General features: G+C 39.4%; 1 protein-coding gene across 1 annotated transcript in view; it reads right to left on the bottom strand.

Moving 5' to 3' along the window:
- CUL5 (cullin 5) overlaps positions 1 to 24,895 on the bottom strand; it is a 102,934-nt gene that overhangs the window by 4,839 nt on the left and 73,200 nt on the right. Inside the window, 8 exon segments of the mRNA XM_025357585.1 lie at positions 257 to 380; positions 1,298 to 1,416; positions 3,412 to 3,573; positions 4,080 to 4,255; positions 4,560 to 4,683; positions 9,733 to 9,864; positions 10,710 to 10,842; positions 21,273 to 21,337. Coding sequence (XP_025213370.1) covers positions 257 to 380; positions 1,298 to 1,416; positions 3,412 to 3,573; positions 4,080 to 4,255; positions 4,560 to 4,683; positions 9,733 to 9,864; positions 10,710 to 10,842; positions 21,273 to 21,337 — 1,035 coding nt within the window.

The following is a 24,895-nucleotide window of genomic DNA, read 5'->3' as shown; positions in this document are numbered from 1 at the left end:
AATGCAATATGAAACTGGAATTCATATTCCAACTGGAATGGAATGGAAATTTTTAATATATTTTAAAAAAACTGATTGAGAAAAGATCTCACTTTGTTGCCCAAGAGATCCTCCTGTCTCAGCCTCCCAAAGTGTTGGGATTACATGCGTGAGCCACCGCACTTGGCCCCTACATGCTTTTAAATTCAAAATTTAAAAAACAAAAAAAAACTAAGGTTTTTTTTTAAACTTCAGACATTCTGTCAATATTACAAACCTGGGTTCTTAGTATTCGTAGTTGAACTATTCCTTCATTCTCTTCTTCTCTCATCCTTTCTGTAGTGAGCTGCAAACGTCCAATCAAGTTGATTTTGCCCCTTTTCTGAACCTTTGCATTTTTTCTACAAAAAGAATTGAATCAAATCTTTTATGGCAAAAAACACTTTAAAAATCCTATTATAGCAACAATGTCTGAGAGAAAAGATTTTAAAATATTCAAAAATATCAGAACTGTTTAAAGGAAAAATGACAACCTACATATTGCTTTAAAACAAACTCTATTTTCCTTAAACAAGATAACCTGTTAATAAAATGAGTGATTATGTTCTCTGTAAAAACAAAGTTAATATTTCATATTGCCATGAAAGTGACTAGCTATTGAAGACATATGGGTTATGATTCAGTGTTATTGCCTAACCGGGTCTTTTTTTTTTTTTTGAGACGGAGTCTCGCTCTGTCGCCCAGGCTGGAGTGCAGTGGCCGGATCTCAGCTCACTGCAAGCTCCGCCTCCCGGGTTCACGCCATTCTCCTGCCTCAGCCTCCCGAGTAGCTGGGACTACAGGCGCCCACCACCTCGCCCGGCTAGTTTTTTGTATTTTTTAGTAGAGACGGGGTTTCATCGTGTTAGCCAGGATGGTCTCGATCTCCTGACCTTGTGATCCACCCGTCTCGGCCTCCCAAAGTGCTGGGATTACAGGCTTGAGCCACCGCGCCTGGCCCTAACCGGGTCTTAACAAAAACAAATAAACAAAAAGCTTTGTCTGAATAAAGTTGCTTTATAGCACAAAAGGATATCAACCTGAAAGACGAAATGCAACATAGTATAATGTCAGAGACCAAAAATGTATCAATGAAAAATATAGTGAAGTAGTAAACATCTGATTAATATTTTCCATAAACAACTAAATGACGTAAGTTTAGAGTGATGACAGTATATAATTATGTTTTAAATATAATGTAAGGAAAGTAATTATTTTGCAAAAAACAAAGTGCTAAAATTCAAACAAGGTGTTATTTTAGATCAACTAACAAGCTTACATTAAACTGAACTCCTGGTTCACTGAGAAGAGGGTACCTTCTGTAAAGTCTTTGGGTGAGTTGACTTGAGGTTCATACAATAAAACTTGCCGTTTGAGTTTTGGGAAAGCTACTAAAGACTAGGAAGAATAAGGAGAAAACAATTAGCATCTATAAACAGTATGGAATACTAAGATCAATTCTCCCACATAATCAACATAGGCAAGAAAAAGATTACAAACACACAAACTTAAAATGTTTGGTACTTCCATGAGTATAACATTTGAATGCATAATGAGGAAAGAGAGGAGGTGAAAAGAGTTGGTTATGAGAAAGCAATAAATGCTCTCTTTACAATAAGACAAGAAACTGGGATTGGTCACGCAGGACCATAGTAGACACCATCTGCCAGTTATATACCAGCTATTTCCTCCATAAGTAATAATTAATTTTGGAACTTCAGGCCAAGTGCAGTGGCTCACGCCTGTAATTCCAGCACTTTGGGAAGCTGAGGCAGGCAGATTACTTGAGCTCAGGAGTTTGAAACCAGCCTGGGCAACATGGCGAAACCCCGTCTCTACTGAAAATACAAAAATTAGCCAGGCATGGGGCATGCCCCTGTAGTCCCAGCTACTAGGGGGACTGAGGTGGGAGGATCGCTTGAACCTGGGAGGTGAAGGTTGTAGTGAGCTGAGATTGCGCCACTGAACTCCAACCTGGATGACAAAGCAAGCCTGTCTCAAAAAAAAAAACTGGAACTTTAAGAAGTTTATGGAGTAGGAATAAAATGTAGTTGTGAGCAGGGGGATAATGAGTACAATCTACAAGTCCTCAAACAGACCAAAGTTTGCTTTTAGATTTTTGGTCATCATAAAACCTCTGAACACATTCTCAGTATAAAAATTAAGTATGTATCTGAGGTACGGTGGCTCAGGCCTTTAATCCCAGCACTTTGGGAGGCTGAGGCGGGCAAATTACCTGAGGTCAGGAGTTTGAGACCAGCCTGACCAACATGGTGAAACCCCATCTCTACTAAAAATATATAATTAGCTGGATGTAGGGGCACATCCCTGTAATTCCAGCTACTTGGGAGGCTGATACAGGAGAGTTGCTTAAACCTGGGAGGCGGAGGTTGCAGTGAGCTGACATTGTGCCATTGCACTCCAGCCTGAGTGACAAGAGCGAAACTGTCTCAAAAAGAAAAAAAAAAACAAACCAAAAGTACATAGCTGGTCACGTTCCTCACAGGTAAAACTTAAATACCAACTCAATCTTTCTCTTTTTAAAAAAAAATTTTTTTGAGATGGGTCTCACCATGTTGCCCAGGCTGGAGTGCAGTGGCATGATTGTGGCTCACTGCATCCTCCTGGGCTCAAGCAATCCTCCCACTTCAGCCTTCCAAGTGGCTGGGGATACAGCCACCAAGCTGGCTAATTTTTTTTTGTTTGTTTTTAGAGATGGGATTGCACTATGTTGCCTAGCTAGTTGCAAACCCCTCAGTTCAAGCAATCCTCTCCTCCCACCTTGGCCTCCCAAAGTGCTGGGATCACAGCCATGAGCCACTGCTCCTGGCCTCTCCTTTTTTTTGAAGCACTTTTTTCTGCCTTGTTAACCCGCCTATTGGCAATTTATTTTTTTCATAAATATCTCACTAGTATGTGGGGATGTATATATATAATAATATACATAATTATATATATACATATATTTTATATATATATATATATATTTTTTTTTTTCCAGACGGAGTCTGACTCTGTCGCCTGGGCTAGAGTGTAGTGGCGCAATCTCGGCTCACTGCAACTTCCGCCTCCTGAATTCAAGCGATTCTCCTGCCTCAGCCTCCCAAGTAGCTGGGATTATAGGCGCGTGCCACCACACCCAGCTAATTTTTGTATTTTTAGTAGAGATGGGGTTTCACTAGGCTGGTCTTGAACTCCTGACCTCAAGTGATCTGCCCACCTCAGCCTCCCAAAGTGCTGGGATTACAGGCGTGATCCACTGTGCCCGGCCTCTATTTTTCATGATAAGACCTTTTGAAACTGTTATGAATTTAATAATATATTACAAGCCAATCATATATTTCCTGCTACTTGAGAGGATACAATCTTAAAAACAAAAAAACATAAACCAACCCATAAAGTCCTTCTAAGTTCAGCATCAGGGAGTTCAGTTGCAAGTTTAAGATTTTCAAAGCTGATTTTCTCTCTGGGTCTTTGGTTCCATGCAAACAACACAGCGAGCTGAAACGTGGTTACCTCCAAATCATACTGACCAACTTCATTCTTAAATGTTATCTACAATAGATAAAATAGATTTTTAATAAATAAGAATCTATGACATGAATTTATATATGAAAAAGGCTGCTGTCTTCCAATATCCACTCTTGCTTTCACAGTAATAAACATTTTAGAAGACATTAATGACTGCCCAGAATACATGCTTATCTCCTAGCTTTCCATGTAACAAAATGTGGCCACGAGACTGAGTACTGGCCAATGTGATGCAAATGGAAATGACAGAGGAAACTTCTAGAAGTTGTCCCTAATGAAAGGTATAAGCTACCCTCACCTTTTGCTTTTTGTTGCCAGGAAGACTGAGATAGCTGGGATCATGTTGAATCCTGAGGACAAGGGCAGAAGCCTATGTCCCTAACAACTTCATGAAAAAATTTCACTATTTCTGCTCAAACTTTTACACATGAGAGAGGCGAAAATCTATTTTGTTTAAGCAATTCTTCTGTGGAGTCCTGCTAATTTCATCCAAACTGAAAGCTGAAGTAACAAACACACTATCTACTTACAATTCCATTTGACATGAGATGATGCCAATGTAATTTTCTGCCACTATGATTTTTTTTGTAGAATTCTTCTACTTCTGGTATCAGGTCCTCCAGTTCAGTAGGAAGTGAGACAAAGACTTTCTCAGAACTTCTTGACCAGGCACCAGCATTCAGAATTTTTATATTAACTGAATCAGCTATAGAGAACAATATCAGGAATATAATGTAAATTATCTTAACAATGGATAAAATTCAAAATAAATACAGGGTAACTTTGGGTGAAAAATCAGTAAGACTATAAAGATTTTGTTAAAAGTGTCCTTTTGTTTTGAAATAAAGATCTGCAAATCTAACACACTGCTTTGATAGCTGTCTCCAAGGAAATGGACTTCATAACATCTTTCGATCTATTACTGCTGAGGTTTATTTTTAATTTACTGGAAAACAAAGATATTCTTTTTTCTAAGTTTAAAAAATATATATGTAATTATAAAATAATACCTGGTAATGCCAATTTATTATTTTTGTGCATTTCCTTAAAAGCTTGGTTCAAATCTTCAGATACTTTTATGTCCTGAAACATTCTAGCAAGCTTGTTTACATAATCCGCTGGCATACCAACTTCCTATAAAAATCAAAGACGGAAGAGGTAATAAATACATAATCTGATATACTACTGGGAAAAATTTTAATGAAAAAACTAAGTCTTAGATGTTTTAATACAAAATTTTTCTCTCTTATTTATTAGAATTTTATTGTCTAATACCTATGAAATTTGCTCTTAGAAACAAAATACGGTATTATAAGGGGTCCCTGCTTTATGCAATTTTAGTATGTATGAATTTCAGTTACCACAGCGCAGTTACATAATACCAATTCTCCAAGAACAAAGCTCAACTTTCAGTTGACACCATATAATAAATGTGTAACTGCATAAAGTAAAAACTTTATTTCTAGTTCTTCGATCCACAAATCATGACAAAAATAACAGTGACTAATCATAATACGTCTTTCAAAATCAATTAGTTGGCATGGTGTGTAATCCTAGCACTTTGGGAGGCTGAGGCAGGAGGATCACTTGAAGCCAGGATTTTAAGACCAGCCTGGGCAACACAGTGAGACCCCATCACTACAAAAAATTTTTAAAAGTTAGCGGGATATGGTGGCATACTGCCAATAGTCCCAGCTACTCGGAAAGCTGAGGTGGGTGGACTGCTTGAGCCCAGGAGTTTGAGCTCTGATTGTGTTACTGCACTCCAGCCTGGCCAACAGAAGATCCTGTTTGTTAAAAAAATAAAATAAATACATTTAAAAAAATGTAAATACAATCTATCAGTCATTTGTTTATTCAGTTAAACCACAGAGAGCAAAGTGTGCAGTTTCATTGTATTCTTGGCTTCCAGTAATAAACCCACATGACAACTTACAAAAAAGAATAATCAAACAAGATAATTGGCACACAAAGATGACAAAAGTAAACTGAGGAAATGAAAAGTGATAATGCTAGAAATGAAAGTAAACTAGAACAAAAATGGAGTTACAGAAGAAAGCTGACTGTGGTTGTCAGGCTGATAATGCCAGTGTTGAGGAACTTAGTGAAGGCAAATTATCAACATAAAAGATAAAAGTGGTGAGTGACAAAAAAGATAAGATACCCTAGAGGAAGTGATCCTGGCAAAAATGCTATAAAGGAATTTGCAGTATTTCATGACACTGAGAGCCCAAAAGATAAAATGCTAGATGATCTAAATTACCTGGGGTATGACAACTCCCCAAGGCAAAGAAAAGATGCTTACTCTGTCAAGTTACACAAGAAGGCAAGAGCTATTCAAACTACTCTTTTTTTCTTTTTTTTTTTTGAGGCAGAGTCTTGCTCTGTCGCCCAGGCTGGAGTGCAGTGGCGCGATCTTGGCTCACTGTTTAAGTTCCGCCTCCTGGGTTCACGCCATTCTCCTGCCTCAGTCTCCTGAGTAGCTGGGACTACAGGCGCCCGCCACTACACTGGGCTAATTTTTTAATATTTTTAGTAGAGACGGGGTTTCACTGGGTTAGCCAGGATAGTCTCGATCTCCTGATCTCGTGATCCACCCGCCTTGGCCTCCCAAAGTGCTGGGATTACAGGCATGAGCCACCACGCCCTGTCTCAGACTACTCTTTATTAACAGCTTTACTGAGTCAGATAATTTACCATAAAATTTACCCTTTTAAAGTATACAATTTGGTCGGGCTCACGCCTGTAATCCCAGCACTCTGGGAGGCCGAGGTGGGTGGATCACCTGAAGTCAGGAGGTTGAGACCAGTCTGGCCAACACACTGAAACCCATCTTTACTAAAAATAGAAAAATTAGCCGGGCTTGGTGGCACACGCCTGTAATCCCAGCTACTCAGGAAGCTGAGGTAGGAAAATTGCTTGAACCCGGGTGGCCAAAGTTGCAGTGAGCCGATATCGCACCATTGCACTCCAGCCTGGGCAACAAAGTGAGACTCTGTCTCAAAAAAAATAAAAATAAAAATAAGATAAAGTACACGATTTAATAAAGTTTAGCATATTCCCAGAGGTGTGCAACTATCACCACTATCTAATTTTAGAACATTTCCATCACCCCAAAAAGAAACCCCATACTATTTACAGTCACTCCTCATTTCCCCTCCTGGCCCCAACTCCTGCAAGTCACTAATTTACTGTCTGTATCTGTGGATTTGCCTATTCTGGACACTTCATATTACTGGAATCATAAGATATGGTCTTTGGGATTGGCTTCTTTTGCTTAGCATTATGTTTTCAAAGTTCATCTAATATTGTAGCATGTATTGGTACTTCATTCCTTTTTATCACAAAAAATATTCTATTCTATGGACAAATCACATTTTATTCATTAGCTCACTGACATTTTGGGATGTTTCCACTTTCTGACTATTATTAGTAACCTTGCCATGAACATTTGTTTACAAGTTTTCAGATGAAACACGTTTTTCATTTCTCTTCAAATGAACTACCTAAGAGCGAAATTGCTGGGTCAACTCTGTTTACCATTTTAAGGAACTGCCCAACAGTTTTCCAAAGTGGCTGCACCATCTTATATCCCCACTAGCAACTTATGAAGGTTCCAATTTCTCCTCTTCCTTACTAACATTTGTTATTGTCTGTCTGTATTTTAGCTACCCCAGTGGGAATAAAGTAGTACCTCTTTGTTTTTTTGTTTGTTTTTGAGAAAGGGTTTCACTCTGTTGCCCAGGCTGCAGTGCAGTGGCACGATCTCAGCTCATTACAACTTTGAACTTCTGGGCTCAAGCGATCATCCCATCTCGGCCTCCCGAGTAGCTAGAACTACAGGCACACATCACCATGCCTAGCTAATTTCTGTAGAGATTCAGTATTGTTATGTTGCCCAGGGTGGTTTCTAACTCCTGGCTTCATGCGATCCTCCCACCCCAGCCTTCCAAAGTATTTGGGATAAGCGGGAGCCACCAAGTCCAGCCTCTCCTTGCATTTCACTAATGCTAATGATGTTGAGTATCTTTGCATGCACTTATTGGCCATTTGTGTATCTTCTGTGAAGAGACGTCAATTCCAAACCTTTGCCTGCTTTTAATTATTTGTCTTGTGCGTGTGTGTGAGTGAGGGAGACAGGACCTGACCCTGTTGCTCAGGCAGGAGTACAGTGGTATGATCTCTGTTCACTGTAACCTCCACCTCACAGGCTCAGGCGATCCTCCCACCTCAGCCTCCCAAGCACCTGGGACTAAGGTGCATGTCACCATGCCCAGCTAATTTTTGTATTTTTTGTAGAGATGGGGTTTCACCACGTTGCTCAGGCTCGTCTCCAACTCCAAGCACAAGCCATCTGCCCCCCCACCCCAGCCTCCCAGAGTGCTGGGATTACAGGTATGAGCCACCATGGCTGGCCTTATTTGTCATTTTACTGTTGGGTCTTGGTATTTTTTTTTTTTTTAACAAAGAAATAACGTAGGCCAGGCGTGGTGGCTCATGTCTATAATCTCAGTACTTTGGGAGGCTGAGGCAGGAGGATCACCTGAGCCCAGGAGTTCAAGACCAGCCTGGCCAAAACGCAAAACCCCGTCTCTACTAAAAATACAAAAATTAGCCAGGTGTCATGGCGCAAGCCTGTAGTCCCAGCTACTTAGGAGGCTGAGACAGGAGAATTGCTTGAATCTGGGAGATGGAGGTTTCAGTGAGTCAAGATCACACCACTGCAATCCAGCCTGGGCAACACAGCAAAGACTCTGTCTCCAAATAAAAAAAGAAAGAAAGAAAAAAGTAATTTAACTCTAAAGGTTTCTCGTAGTAAATACGTATTAGTTTTGCTATTTTTCCCTTTTTCCTATATATTTATAAGTGACAGTAAGAGTTTTGAGTCTTTTGACAGTAGTTTTTAAAAGTCACAGAATAATCATTCATTTTCCTACTAAGCAGTTTCAGTTAGCACAGTCATTTTTACTATCCTACAGTGCCATGCAAAGGGCTATCTGTAAGTTAAAATATCTGTAGGTCTCTCTTGTGTGTGCTCGCTCGCACTCTCTCTCTCTCTCCATATATATATATATGGAGAGATACATACACAGAAATGAAAGACATTTACTTTAATAATTAAAACAAAAAAAACTCAAAAATTTTTATATTGGAATTTAGTTATAATCAGCATTGATTCCCTAAATAGGCCATCATTTAAAGGTTCTTTTTGCTGTACAGATTTGTTATTATTTATAAACATCTCTAAAGTTAAGCATTCATTCCTGAAAATACCTTAAAGATGTAATAGTCTACTTATTTATTTATTTATTTATTGAGATGGAGTCTCGCTCTGTCACCCAGGCTGGGGTGCAGTGGCACAATCTCGGCTCACTGAAAGCTCCGCCCCCTGGGGTTAACACCATTGTCCTGCCTCAGCCTCCCAAGTAGCTGGGACTACAGGCACCCGCCACCACGCCTGGTTAATTTTTTTGTATTGTTAGTAGAGATGGGGTTTCACCATGTTAGCCAGGATCGTCTTGATCTCCTGACCTCGTGATCCGCCCGTCTCGGCCTCCCAAAGTGCTGGGATTACAGGCGTGAGCCACTACACCTGGCCCCTGTAGTCTATTTATTAATAAGGTCAGTTTAAACTAGAGTTGAGGTACAAATGAGAGTGAAACAGTAGAAACAACTCAAGAACAAAGACACTTTTACTAAAAGTATTAAGAACATTTATTAGATATCACTTTATTTTACATAATTGATGCTATATTCTTTTTTTTTTGAAATGCAGTCTTGCTCTGTCACCCAAGCTGGAGTGCAATGGCGTGATCTCGGCTCACTGCAACCTCCATCTCCTGGGTTCCAGTGATTCTCCTGCCTCAGTCTCCCAAGCAGCTGGAATCACAGGAGTGCACCAGCACATCCAGTTAATTTTTGCATTTTCAGTAGAGACAGGGTTTTGCCATGTTGGCCAGGCTGGTCTTGAACTCTTGACTTCAGGTGATCCACCTGCCTCGGCCTCCCAAAGTACTGGGATTACAGGTACGAGCCACTGTGTCTGGCCTAATTGATGCTATATTCTTATAAAATGTTTCCTACTTCTTTTACATTAACAATATCTCCGAAATGTATTACTTAAGCACATATATAAATGATGCAATGTATTAGAAAACCAAATATTTTTTTAAATTTACTTACTCTTAGCCACTCTACCATGTTTTCTTCAATTTCACTATCGGCAGAGATGTCTAATATAAGACGTCGTGTCAAATGAGCTTTATGATACCTCATAAAAACATCTTTGTTCTGTACATACTTAAGTACCAAGAGCTGTATGAAAAACAAAGTTACTTTCAGTTCTTATATACTCTTAGTCATCTCTTGAATTTAGACCTTCCTATATCCACCAATTGTCACAAGTCAGAAATTTTTATAAGCATATAGATAGAGGCCTACTAAATTATCCATCTCTGAGAAACACCCAGTCTTGATATACTACTTTAAAAGTTAGCAAAATTGAGATTATAACCAAATAAAATTGTAGTTGCTCTAAATATCAGTTTTTTAGATTTTATATAAAATGCAACGATATACTTTACATGAAAAAAAATCAATGTTTTTTTCTCCCCCCGCAAGTGTCTCTTCTACTTATCTTTTCCACATTTTTTTCTGACACTAATTATCTCTCTGGGCCTTTCTGTCTACACTTGCCCAACATCTTATTTTTTTTTTCTTGTTTGTATTCCTGGGCTTATATCATTACACTAACAACTGGGTGACAAAGATGAAAGCAGCTACTTAATCTCCTCTCACTCATCCCTTGCTATCTATCTTGGACTCTCACCAAAAGGAAGGAGTGAAAAATTCCCAATCTCTCAACTATCATTCCAAATTTGTTGGAAAGATACGTCTTGTATTAGTAGCCAGAACTTAATTTCTAAAAATAATCAAGAAAGGAGAGGAATTAAATGGTATTCCCTTCAAGAAGCTGTAGAATAAACATTTTCGGAAAGAAAAATAACCCCCCTTAGAGGTCTTGCACTGTAAAACTTCATAACACTAGTTCTTTACACATAATACATTTTTAAATTGATACTATCACAGGAAGTCCTGTAAGCAAAACACAAATTCAAAGTAAGGTAGTTTTGAAAGTTGAAATACAAAACATTATGTACCACTTCTTTAAGCTTTGCTTCAATCTCTTCGGAGGTTAGTTTTTTGCTTAATGGTGTTTTTCTTAGCAACATGTCACAGTAATTGGCAAGCAGCTCAGGGCATTTTGATTCAGGCTGAGTTTTTAATCCCACCCTAAAAAACAAATTAAAAGCAGTTGATGGAAAAATGATTGATGTTTGCAATTATTTTTTTCTAAAGCCAATTATTCACATGCGAATTTCTTATGTTAAATAATCTAGTGACCAGGTTTGGAACTAGGATGAGCAAGCATCCTAGGGTGCCTAATTTAGGGAGGCACTCACTGTTAGGTACCCCTAAGTGCTGATGTTGTACTTGCAGAACCCTGAGAGTAAGAATCTCCTTCAATTTTGCACTCTAGGTGCCTTCTTGCCTCACCCTAGTGCTGACCTTGGCAATGATAATTAAAATATTTTGTTCAGAAATCTGTTAAAATACTTTTGAAAAACTGTTAAATTCTTGGAAACTTATGTTAACATTTAAAACTTTTATGATTACTATATTAAAACGGTTATTTCACTCTTTTTTTTTTTTTTTTTTTTTGAGACGGAGTCTCGCTCTGTCACCCAGGCTGGAGTGCAGTCGCCGGATCTCAGCTCACTGCAAGCTCCGCCTCCCGGGTTCACGCCATTCTCCTGCCTCAGCCTCCGGAGTAGCTGGGACTACAGGCGCCCGCCGCCACGCCCGGCTAAGTTTTTGTATTTTTAGTAGAGACGGGGTTTCACCGTGTTAGCCAGGATGGTCTCGATCTCCTGACCTCGTGATCCGCCCGTCTCGGCCTCCCAAAGTGCTGGGATTACAGGCTTGAGCCACCGCGCCCGGCCATTCACTCTTTAAAATGTATCCAATATAACCTACATTCCATAATGATGATATATATACCATCATGCATTTAAACAAAACTATACATGAATTCTTCCTAAGCAGTAAAGAATTTGTATCTCGATTTCATTTTCCTGATACAAATTTTTCTTTAGTTTGAGATGGAGTTTTGGTCTTGTCCCCCAGGCTGGAGTGCAATGGTGCCATCCTGGCTCACTGCAAACTCCGCCTCTCGGGTTCAAGCCATTCTCCTGCCTCAGCCTCCTGAGCAGCCAGGATTACAGGTGCCCACCACCATGCCCGGCTAATTTTTGCATTTTTAGCAGAGATGGGGTTTCGCCATGTTGGCCAGGCTGGTCTCAAACTTCTGACCTCAGGTGATCCACGTGCCTCGGCCTCCCAAAAAAGTGCTAGGATTATATGCATAAGCCACCACACCTAGCTCCTGATAACAATGTAAACACAGCATATTGTTGTTTTTTAAAAAATAACTGAGACAGAAACACACACAAATTAAAAAATTTAAAAAATTGAGACAAGGTCTCACCATCTATATTGTCCAGGCTGGACTCCTCCTGAGTAGCTGGGACTATAGGTGCATGCCAGTGCACCCAGCAGTATATTGTATTTTTATGCTTGAAAGTCTTACATTTATTTTTTATCCTACTTCTCTAAAAATATACGTAAATAAATTTAAATTCGGGATTTTGAAATTTCTTGTGCTTATAAAATGCAAGTATTGTTTTCCAAGAATTGAGCTATCCAAATGTTAAGTATACAAATAATCCAAACAATTATATTGTGCATACACATACATAAAATATATGTATGTGTAAAATTTTACTGAATGTATCAACTCGTAGTGGAGTGGATGAAACTTTTTTCCTCCCAATTATAAATCCAGCAATCAGCATAGATTAATTTCTTTTATTTGTATAAATTTATGTCTTTGCCCTGAGAAATCTTATTCACATAAGTAGACGAGACTAGAATAAGTTTGTCTTCTTATATCAATTATTTGAGCACCTCCTGAGCCATATGCAAAACAAAAAATATCTATACTGATCTAATATTAAAAATTATTTTTAATGATGCATATTTAAAGAACGGCTAACATCTATCAGTGAGGTGACGAATGAAGAAAATACAATCCATCCATCTCTCCTTGCAATGCCTGGCTCAGGTGTAAACTACTGTAACAATCGAAGTGATCTACTTCCCTCCTTCATTCAACCTATTGAGAGGTCAGCTATCAGTTTTTATTTTTGTTTTGACATGGACATCTAGATACGTTGCTCAGGCTGGTCTTGAACTCCTGGGCTCGAGCAATCTTCACTCCGCAGCCTCCCAACTAGCTGGGATTACAAGCTAGCTATTAGTTTTATATTGTTTCTTTGAAGATAGGATGTTATTTTTCCCCCTGTGACTGTTTTAAAAGTTTTATTATTGTTTTCAGTTTTAAGCTGTTTTACTATGATGTACCTAGGAATGGTTTAATTTGTATGTATCCCACTTGGGATTCACAGACACCCTTAAATCTTTAATCAATTTTGGAAAATTTTAGTCAATACCATTTCAAATATTGGTTAATACCCTCTTTTCTATGATCTATGACTCAATTATATATGGTTTTAGACACTTTCTTTCCTCAGATAACAATTTCCATCTAATTGTCCATTAATACGTATTATTTCTTCATTGCTATTATCTAAGCTTATTAATAATTACTGATATATAATTTGCAAATCATACAAATCACTCACTTAAAATGTACAATTCAGTGCTTTTAAAGTATATTCAGAAGGTTGTGTAATTATCACAATAAAATTTTAGAACATTTTCATTACCCCAAAAAGAAACCCCATACCTGCTAGCAGTCAAATCCCATTCTCTAGCTATCCCACTCTTGCCTCCCAGGCCTGGGCAACAACTAGTCTACTCTATGGATGTGCTGACTCTGGATATCTCAGATAAATGTTTTCATACAATAAGCGGTATTTTGTGAGCCGCTTCTTTTACTTAGCATCAAGTTTTCAAGATTCATCCATGTGTCACAGCATGTACCAGTAGTTCATCCCCTTTTTTTAAAAACATGTATCTTTTATTGAGAGTAAAAAAGATTTATCATTTTCATTTTTAAGTGTAAAATTCAGTGGCATTAAGTACATTTCACAATGCTGTACAAACATCACTGATATCTATTTTCAGAGCTTCTTCATTATCCCAAACAGAAGTCTTGTATACATGGAACAGTAACTTCTCATCCCCTGGTAACTTATTCTACTTTTTGTCTCAATGGATTTGTCTGTTCTTGATACCTCATACAACTGTATTCGTGCAAAATTTGTCCTTATGTGTCTGGCTTATTTGAATCACCATAATGTTTTCAAGGTTCATCTACCTTGTGGCATATAGCAGAATAATAATTCATTTCTTATGACTGAATAATATTCCACTGTGTGGATATAGCACATTTTGCTTATCTATGCAACTAATGGACATTTGGGTTGTTTACACTTTTTGGCTATTAAGAGTAATACCACTCTACTATGAACATGTATGAGCATGTTTCTGAATGAAAGTATGTTTTCATTTCTCTTTGGTATACACCTCAGAGTAGAACAGTTGGGCCATACAGCAACTGTGTTGAACTTCTTTTGTTTGTTTTCAAAGACTAGTCAAGTGAAGCAGTGGGAGTGGAGAAGGAACAACTAAATCTTTAACTGGTTGTGATCAATTAGTTGTAAACACCACTGCACTTGGACCAGCCTATGTTGAACTTCTTGAGGAACTACCAAACTCTTTTCACAGCAGCTGTGCCACCAACAGTATGATTCCAATTTTTCCATATTCTAACAACACTTGTTATATCTGTCTTTTTTATTTTAGTCATCCTACTGGGTATGAAGTGGTAGCTCATTGTAGTTAAGCTATTAATCTTTTTTAAAATTTATTATTTTTTATTACACTTTAAGTTCTAGGGTACATGTGCACAACATGCAGGTTTGTTACATATGTATACATGTGCCATGTTGGTGTGCTGCACACGTTAACTCGTCATTTACATTAAGTATATCTCCTAATGCTATCCCTCCCCCTCCCCCCTCCCCCCTCCCCACAACACCCCCCGGTGTGTGATGTTTCCCTTCCTGTGTCCAAGTATTCTCATTGTTCAATTCCCTAATTAAAGTCCTTATGTGCTAACTCCAACATCAGGATCACCTGAGAATCTGCTTCTAAAATGACTATTTTAGTTAAGTCATTAATTTCTCTGTCTTCATAGGACTAGTAATGCTGTACCGAATACTGGACACTGTATATAAAAGAATCACAAAGGCACAAAATGATGTTATCTTGCATTAAGAATGGGTTCACCCTTTGTTCTGCTATGAAGGGGAATCAGTCCCTCTCCAGGGTTAGCCACTGAATCGAAGATATGTCCCTCCTGGACTTTCAGTTCAGTGTCCAATGGGTTTTGTTACTCCAGTCCTGTGTGACCCCCAAAACATCTACTGCCCCCCAGCTGTATTGCTTAGCCTAGGCCAAAACTGCATTCTCAGCTGCAGCTTCTCCTTAGGGAAACACAGTTACAAATCCTCAAGTAACCTCTGAAAGGTTTATCTGGCATTTCTGTACATTTCAATCCTTTGTCATAGCTGTTTCTATAGCTCTTAAATAACATAAAATTACTATTTTCTATATTTACCCGATTTTCTAGCTGTTCTCAACAGCAGCATTGGTCTACCACAAATTACTACACTCCTCCTCAGAAGCAAGTCTTCCAAATAACTTGCATGCTACCACCAGTTTATTCTTCTAAAACGGGTGTCCAATCTTTTGGCCTCCCTGGGCCACACTGGAAGGACTGTCTTGGGCCATACGTAAAATACACTAACACTAATGACAGATGATGAGCTAAAGAAAAAAAAATTGCCAAAAAATCTCATAATGTTTCATGGAAGTTTACGAATGTGTGTGTTGGGCCACATTAAAAGCCGTCCTGGGGAGCATAAGACCCGCGGGGTTGGACAAGCTTGTTCTAGAACATCACCTCCTCCACACCTCCAACAGCCACAACACCAATAGGTGCTGCCTGGATCAGCTAATGATACTTATTCTACTCCACAGAAATTTTCTACTTTGAGACAGGGTATCACTCTGTTGCCCAGACTGGAGTGCAGTGGTGCCATCATAGCTCACTGCAGCCTTGACCTCCTGGGTTCAAACGATCCTCCTGAATAGCTAGGACTACAGGTGTGCGCCATCATGCTCATCTAATTCTTTAAACATTTTGTAGAGATGGGTCTCACTATGTTGCCCTGATTGGTCTTAAACTCCTGGCCTCAAACAATCCTCCCACCTTGGCTCACCAAAGTGCTGAGATTACAAGCATGAGCCATGGCACCCAGCCTAGAAATGTTCTACTTTAATGTGGAGCTAAAAGTGGGACACAGTCACCTTAGAATCAGAAAACTGATAGAAACCCAGCAATCCTCACTTCTGGAAATCTATCCTGTAGATAAAGATTCACAAATATTAAATGTACAATATTATCCTCTGTAGCACTAACAGTAATAGCAACACATCAGAAACTACTTAATGCAGCAGTAAAGGACCAGTTAAATAAGCTATAGTATATCTACCAGACAGAGTGCCATGCTGCTATTCAGCATAGGAGGTTATGAAAAACCAACATAAAACAATAGAATGGCAAAAGACTGAGAGCAAGCACCCTAATCAGAAATAAGACAAGGATGCCTGAATTCACCCCTGCCATTTGTTACTATAGTAGATGTTCCAGTCAGAGCAATTAGGCAGAGCAAAGAAAATAGAACCAAACTGGAAAGGAAGAAGTAAAAGTATATATTTGCAGATGTCATGACCTTATATACAGAAAAGATGAAAGAATCCATAAAAAAGCTATCTGAGCTAATAAATAAATTGAGGAAAGCTGCAAAGTACAAAATCAACACATAAAAATCGTTTTTGGTTGGGCACGGTAGCTCATGCCTGTAATTCTGCCACTTTGAGAGGCAGAGGCAGGAGGCTCACTTGAACCCAGGAGTTCAAGACCAGACTGGGCAACACAGCAAGATGCTATCTCAAAAAAAAAATTAGTCGGGCATGGTGGTATGGCCCTTAGTCCCAGGTACTCAGAAGGTGGAGGCTTGAGCCCAGGAGGCGAAGGCTGCAGTGAGCTGTGATCATGCCATTGCACTCCAGCCTAGGTGACAGAGCGAAACCCCTGCCTGAAAAAAAAGAAACAGGAAAAAAAAAAATCATTTTTTTTTTTTATACACCAGCAATGAACAATCCAGAAGGAAATTAAGAAAACAATTCCAGGTTCGGCACAGTGGCTCCTGTCCATAATCCTAGCACTTTGAGGGGCTGAGGTGGGAGAACCACTTGAGCCCAGGAGTTCAAGACCAGCCTGGGCAACACAGTGAGAGACTATCTCTACCAAAAATAATTAGCCAGGTGTGGTGGCCTCAACCTGTGGTCCTAGCTACTCAGAAGGCTGAGGTGGGAGGATCTCTTGAGCCCAGGAAAGCAAGACTGCAGTGAGCCATGACTGCGCCACTGCACTCTAGTCTTGGTGACACAATGGATCTTGCCTTTAAAAAAAAAAAAAAAAAAAAAAAAGAAGATGGATGGGAAAGGGAAAAGGAGGGAAGGGGAAGGGAAGGGAAGGGAAGGGAAGGGAAGGGAAGGAAAGGAAGGAGGGAGGAAGGAAGAGCAATTCGATTTACAACAGCATCCAAAGAAAATATCAAGGAATAAATTTAACCAAGAATGTGGAAGACTTGTACACTGAAAGCTATAAAACATTGCTGAAAGAAATATAAAAAACAAACAAAAAGAAATTCCATTTTCATAATTGGGAGACATAACATTAATACAATTCAATGCATTTCCTATCAAAATTCCAAAAGTCTTTTTCACAGAAACGGAAAAGCTGATTCTCAAATTCATACAGAATTAGAAGGGAACCCAAATAGCCAAAATGATCTTGAAAAAGAACAAAGTTGAAACATGCACACATCTTGCTTTCAAAGCTTATTGCAAGGCTACAGTAAATCACAACAATGTGGCACCAGCATAAGGACAAATATATAGACCAATGGAACTGAACTAAGCATCCAAAAATAAACACATACATCCATGGCCAACTGATTTTTTTTTTTTTTTTTTTGAGACAGAGTCTCGCACTCTCGCCCAGGCTGCAGTGCAGAGGCGCCATCTCAGCTCACTGCAAGCTCTGCCTCCCAGGTTCACGCCATTTTCCTGCCTCAGACTCCCGAGTAGCTGGGACTACAGGCACCCGCCACCAAGCCCGGCTAATTCTTTGTACACTACATACGCCTGCCACCATGCCCGGATAATTTTTTGTATTTTAGAGATGGGGTTTCCCCATGTTAGCCAGGATGGTCTTGATCTCTTGACCTGTGATCTGCCTACCTTGGCCTCCCAAAGTGCTGGGATTACAGGTGTGAGCCACTGAGCCCAGCGGTCAACTGATTTTTGATAATGGAGCAAAGACTGTTCAATGAGCGCTAGAACAACTGGATATCCACATGCAAAAATATGAAGTTGGATCTATATCTCACAACATATACAAAAACTAACTCAAAATGGATCAATGACTGAAATATAAAAGCCAAAACTATAAAACCCTTTTTTGTTGTTGTTGAGACAAAGTCTCATTCTGTCACCCAGGCTGGAGTGTAATGGCATGATCTCAGCTCACTGCAAACTCTGCCTCCCAGAGTCCGACGATTCTCCTGTCTCAGCCTCCCAAGTAGCTGGGATTACAGGCATGAGCTACCACACCTGGCTACTTTTTTGTATTTTTAGTAGACACAGGGTTTCACCATCTTGGCCAGGCTGGTCTTGAACTCCTGACCTCAAGTGATCCACCTGCTTTGGCCTCCCAAAGTTCTGGGATTACAGGTGTGAGCCACTGTGCCCGGCCCTACAAAACTCTTAAAAAAAAAAAAAAAAAAAAAAAAGTAACAATAAATCTTCATGATCTAAATATGAAACCAAAAGCAAAAATAACAAAAGAAAAAAAATGGGTAAACTGAACTTAATCAAAATTAAAAGCTTTTGTGCATCAAAGGACAGTATCAAGAAAATGAAAAGACAACTTACAGAATGGGAGAAAATATTAGCAAATCATATATCTGATACGGATCTAGTACCAGAATATATAAAGAACTCTTACAACTCAGCAACAAAGACAAAGAATCCAATTAAAAATGGGCAAAAGGGCCAGGCACAGTGGCTCATGTCTGTAATCCCAGCACTTTGGGATGCCGAGGTGGGCAAATCACAAGGTCAAGAGATCGAGACCATCCTGGCCAACATGGTGAAACTCCATCTCTACTAAAAATACAAAAATTAGCTGGGCATGGTGGCACATGCCTGTAGTCCCAGCTACTCGGGAGGCTGAGGCAAGAGAATCACTTGAACCCAGGAGGCGGAGGTTGTAGTAAGACAAGATCACACCACTGCACTCCAGTCTGGCGACAGAACAAGCCTCCATCTCAAACAACCAAAAAAAAAAAAAAAAAAAAAAAAAAAAAAAAAGGCAAAAGGCCTGGGCATGGTAGCTCATGCCTGTAAGCTCAACACTTTGGGAGGCTGAGGCAGGAGGATCTCTTGAGGCCAGGAGTTCGAGACCAGCCTGAGCAACATAGCAAGACCTCATCTCTGAAAGAAATTAGTCAAGTATGGTGGTGCGTGCCTGTAGTCCCAGCTACTCAGGAGGCTGAACCAGGAGGACTGCTTAGGCCCAGGAGGTGGAGGCTGCAGTGAGCTATGATGGCCCTTCATAAGGGAAAATATAGGAATGCCTCCTACCAAAAAAAAGGTGAAAAATTGCTGAACATCAAGTCATGAGGGAGATGGGAATTAAAACATTAAGAATACTACTACATACATCCCAGATGACTAAAGTTAAAAGAACATGAAACATTGGTGAGAATGAGGATCAGCTGGTACTCTCATACTCTATTGGTGGAAGAATAAAACAGAATAACCACTTCGGAAAGCAAACTACTGTTACATGCCAAAACATAAAAGAATTTCAAAAACACAATGCTGAATGAAAGAAGCTTTACACAAAAAATACACAGTGTATGATCCCATTTATACAAAGTCCTGGATTAGGCAAAACTAATCTATATTGAGGGAATTAATCAGGACAGCAGATGCCTCTGGAAGGAGGTAGGGTGGGACTGACTGGGGATAGATATGAGGTAATTTTGTATGATGATAAAGACATCATACACATTAATAGGGGTATAGGCATTTGTCAAATCTGACTCAAATGTACACTTAAGATTTATGCATGGGACTGTATGTAAATTTTACCTAAAAACATAAACATCAAATTCAATAAATGACTGCATGCTGAAGTATTTAGGGACTAAAGGTTACTGATGCTTGCAACCTCTTTAGAAACACACTTAAGTTGACTGATGGTTGTATACAGGGAGATACATACTTGATAAAGCAACTACAGTAACTCTATTGTTAAAGTCTGAACATTTTCATTAAAAAAAGTGCTTGGGACTCGGTGCGGTGGCTCATGCCTGTAATCCCAGCACTTTGGGAGGCTGAGGTGGGAGGATCACTTGAGGTCAGGACTTTGAGACCAGCCTGGCCAATATGGCGAAACCCTGTCTCCACTAAAAATACAAAAAAATCAGCCGGACATGGTGGCGTGTGCCTATAATCCCAGCTACTCGGGATGCGGAGGCGGAAGAATTGCTTGAATCCAGGAGGTAAAGGTTGCAGTGAGCTGAGGTTGCACCACTGCACTCCAGCCTGGGTGACAGAGTGAGACCCTGCCTCAAATAAATAAATAAAATAAATAAATAAATAATACAAAAAATGGGTGAAAGAGAATGAAGAAGATCTATCTACTCATGTGAAGAGATGGTCAAGACGCAGTGCTATGTTTCACATATTTCACAGTTTATAAAAGAGAACATAATATATGCCCTTTTAAAATATGTCAGTATTATAATATGGTATGACTCAGATGTCTTCCATTGTAATATTACTCAAGCAACATACACTGCTCAAAAAAGACTAAATGAAAAATACCTGATTACTTTTCCTTCTTAAGAAACACTATTTTTCAGTATTTTTCAAATATTTTAGCATTATATGTAAAATTTCTTTAAATTGGTAATTCTCAGAAGTACATCAAAAGATTTTTTTCGATTAACCTTTATTGCTATTTAGTACTACTCTGAAAGTGCTATAACTAGCTCAGATTTCAGTTGTCAGATTTTCTATAAGCTATGCTTAGCACAGGCATATTCATCTTACCAATTACAGAACAATTTTTTAAAATGGTAATAGGAAAATTTACATTAAAACTGAGTTCTTTTTATATCATTATGGTAAATTGAGTCATTTTCTATGCTTCCATGGGTAACAGAATACTTTTAGTGACTAATGAGGGAAAAACAAATAGATATCCTAAAAGATTAGGAATTTTTTTTTCTACTTGAAAAAATAGTCAATTTTTGTATTGTAAAATAATTTAATAAAAAATTATAAATGAACTTTAACAGCCAAAAGCAGCAAAAGTTATAAAACTAACAATAACAAAAACAAACCTAACAAGGTACTTTGCATACCCAGTTAATCCCTCTTACACTAAAGAAAATTTAAGTATTTTTAAAGTATGGTTTTAAAAAACTTACCCCTTCTGCTTCAAAGGTAATTCAAGCTTAAATATGGTAGCATCATTAACAACTGCTTTATATGCCTGCAAAAAATAATTTGGAATAAAATATTTTTAATATTTAAAATATACAGATAAATTTTTATACATCCCAAAACACATAAAAATATGTTAGTTTTTATTTCTAATGGTATATCTGACCAAATAATTTGCCTAGTCAAAGACTTTAGCAAGTTCTTTGTCGTATCATAATTATCAATATTCTCAAGTGAGGCTTTTGCTTTTTTTTTTTTCTGAGATGAAGTCTCACTCTGTCGACCAGGCTGGAGTACAGTGGCTGGAGTGCAGTGGCGTGATCTCCACTCACTGCAACCTCCGCCTCCTGGATTCAAGCGATTCTCCTGCCTCAGCCTCCCGAGTAGCTGGGATTACAGGTGCCCACCACTACGCCTGGCTAACTTGTATTTTTAGTAGAGATGGAGTTTCACCATGTTGGCCAGGCTGGTCTCAAACTCCTGACCTCAGGTGATCTGCCTGCCTTGGCCTCCCAAAGTGCTGGGATTACAGGGGTGAGCCACCATGCCTAGCCTCAAGTGAGATCTTCTTCTCCTTTTTTTTTTTTTTTGGAGACAGAGTTTCACTCTTGTTGCCCAGGGTGGAGTGCAGTGGTACTGATCTCAGCTCACTGCAACCACCGCCTCCCGGGTTCAAGTGATTCTCCTGTCTCAGCCTCCTGAGTAGCTGGAATTACAGGTGCGCACCACTGTGCCCGGCTAATTTTTGTATTTTTAGTACAGACAGGGTTTCACCATGTTGGCTAGGCTGGTCTTGAACTCCTGACCTAAAGTGATTCACCCGTCTCAGCCTCTCAAAGTGCTGGATTACAGGCGTGAGCCACCACACCCAGCCTACACACAAGGTTCTTGTTAAAGTCACTTGCAATTCCATGCTGATGAAGACAACGGTTAATCTCCATCTTATTTGATTTATTACCAGCATTTTAAAACAGCGGATCACACCCTCCCCCTGAAAGTACTTTTTTTCACTTGCCTTCTAGCACATAACATTCTCCTGGTCATTCCTCCCTTCTCATGAAAGATGACTCCTCATTTTTCTAACAATGAAATATCAGAATGCCCTAGGCCAATCCTTGGACCTGTCCTCTTTTCTATCTCCACTCATTATTTTGGTGATTACAGCCTGTGTCAGTACTTTAAAAGCCATTTATATGCTGAAGCTGCCAAACATATTTTTCCAGCTCCATTCTCTCTCTTAAGCTCCAGACTCAACATTACCACATGGATGTTTAACAGATATTTCAAAGTTAACTTATTGAAAACTGAGTTTCTGATGTCTCTGCAACAATCTCTCCAAAACCTATTTCTCTTAGTCTTCCTTATTGCAGTGAACATATCCTTCTAATTGATCAGAACATGAATCTGAGTGTCATCCCTGACTAGTCTCTATCACATTCTACATCTGATTTAATAGCAAATCCTGAATAGTCTATCTTCATAACGTAATCATAATCCCAGCAATCCCTCTTCTAGGCATATACCCAAAGGAAATGAAATCACCACTTCACAAAGATAACTGCACTCCCACATTCACTGCATTATTCACAATAGCCAAAATATGGACACAACCTTAGTGTCCATCAGTGGATAAAGAAACTGGTACATATATACTACGGAAGCCTGGAAGACCTTATGCTAAGTGAAATAAGCCAGACACAGGAAGAAAAATACTGCATGATCTCACTTATATGTAGAACCTAAAAAAAATTCAAATACACAGTGAGAGGAACAAAAGAGTAGTACCAGAGGTAAAATGGGTGGGAAAGAAACAAGGAAATGTAGGTCAAATGATACAAAGTAGCAGATACACAGGATGAAAAAAGTCTAGAGGGCTGATGTACAGCATGAGAACTATAGGTAGTAAAATTATACTGGGCTGGGCATGGTGGCTCATGCTTGTAATCCTAGCACTTTGGGAGGCTGTGGTGGATGAATCGCTTGAGCTCAGGAGTTCAAGACCAGCCTGGACAACATAATGAGAACTCATCTCCACAAAAAAAATTACAAATTAGCCAAACATAGTGGTGCATGCCTGTAGTCCCAGCTACCCGGGAGGCTGAGGTGGGAAGATCACCTGATCCCAGAGGGGTCGAAGCTCAGTGAGCCATGTTGTGCCACTGCACTCTCTCCAGCCTGGGTGACAGAGCAAGACTGTCTCAAAATAAATAAATAAAACAAAACAAATTAAAATTATATTGTATACTGGATTCATGCTAAGTAGACTTTGGGTGCTCTTGCCACAAAAACAAAACAAAACAAGAAAATGGGTAACTATGTGAGATGATGGATATGTTTATTTCCTTCACCAGTGAGATGACAGGACTGAGACAGCATCAGTGTGGGTGAAGAGTTCTCAAAGAATATGATTTAAAGGGAAAGCGGGCCAGGGTGATGGCTCACGTCTATAATCCCAGAACTCTGGAAGGCCAACGCAGGAGTTCAAGACCAGCCCGAACAACATAGCTAGATGTTGTCTCTACAGAAAAACTCTAAACACCTAGCCAGGTGTGGTTGTGTGTGTTCACAGTCCCAGAAACTCAGATGGCTAAGGTGGGAGGATTGTTTGAGCCCAGGAGCTCAAGGCTGCGGTCAGCTATGATTGCACCACTGCACTCCAGCCTGGGCGACAGAGCGAACCTCCCTGACAAGTCACTTCTAAAGCCTGCTGTCATTTTTATTTTCCAATTCCAAGCCACATACCTGGTGTAGCAGATGCTGTCAAACCTCCCCACATCCCTTAGACTTTTCCCACTATTAGTATCTGCACATGCACCCAAAGGTGTTTTTTGTAAAACTGCAGAAATATGTGTTGCCTATGCAAATGGCAGGCAGGAAATTTCAAGAACTCAACACTTGATAGGTGAGGTAATTTTGAGCAGTGTTTTTAATAAGTTTCCTTGCAGAATTAAGTTCAAGTAGCTCACTGTACAACTGACTTAATAGTATGCCACACTATCATCCTTGCATTTCCCAAATAAGCTACTCGCATTAAAAAAAAAAGAGAGAGAGAATTATCGAACTACTTTTGACCACCTCTACCATCACTCTGGGACAAGCCTCCATCATCATTTAATTGAATTATTTAAATAAGTTCTTAACTGGTATTCTTCCTTCTTTCTTCCCTTCAGTCTATTTTTTGCAACAGTCAGAGCGATCCTGTTAATACATAAATCACATCCTACCATTCTGTTTAAAATTTTTAAATGACTTCCCATCCTACTCACAGTAAAAACTAACTCCTTACCATGGCTCAGAGTCTTATATGATCTGGCTTCCTATGAAGCCTTTGCAGGCTACTCAATTTAAGACTTCACACCACCCCACCATTTCTATACTCCCTTAACTCCTTTCCTACTTTACCTACTTATATATTTGTTTTATTTTATTTATTTATTTTTTGAGATGGAGTTTTGCTCTTGTTGCCCAGGCTGGAGTGCAATGGCACAATCTCAGCTCACCACAACTTCCACCTCCAGGGTTCAAGCAATTCTCCTGCCTCAGCCTCCTGAGTAGCTGGAATTACAGGCATGTGCCACCACGCCCAGCTAATTTTTCATATTTTTAG

The sequence above is a fragment of the Theropithecus gelada genome, chromosome 14, assembly GCF_003255815.1.
Source record: "Theropithecus gelada isolate Dixy chromosome 14, Tgel_1.0, whole genome shotgun sequence".
In the NCBI taxonomy this organism is placed as follows: Eukaryota; Metazoa; Chordata; class Mammalia; order Primates; family Cercopithecidae; genus Theropithecus; species Theropithecus gelada.
The sequence above is the reverse complement of the archived record's forward strand: the minus strand, read 5'-3'. Positions and strand labels throughout refer to the sequence as shown.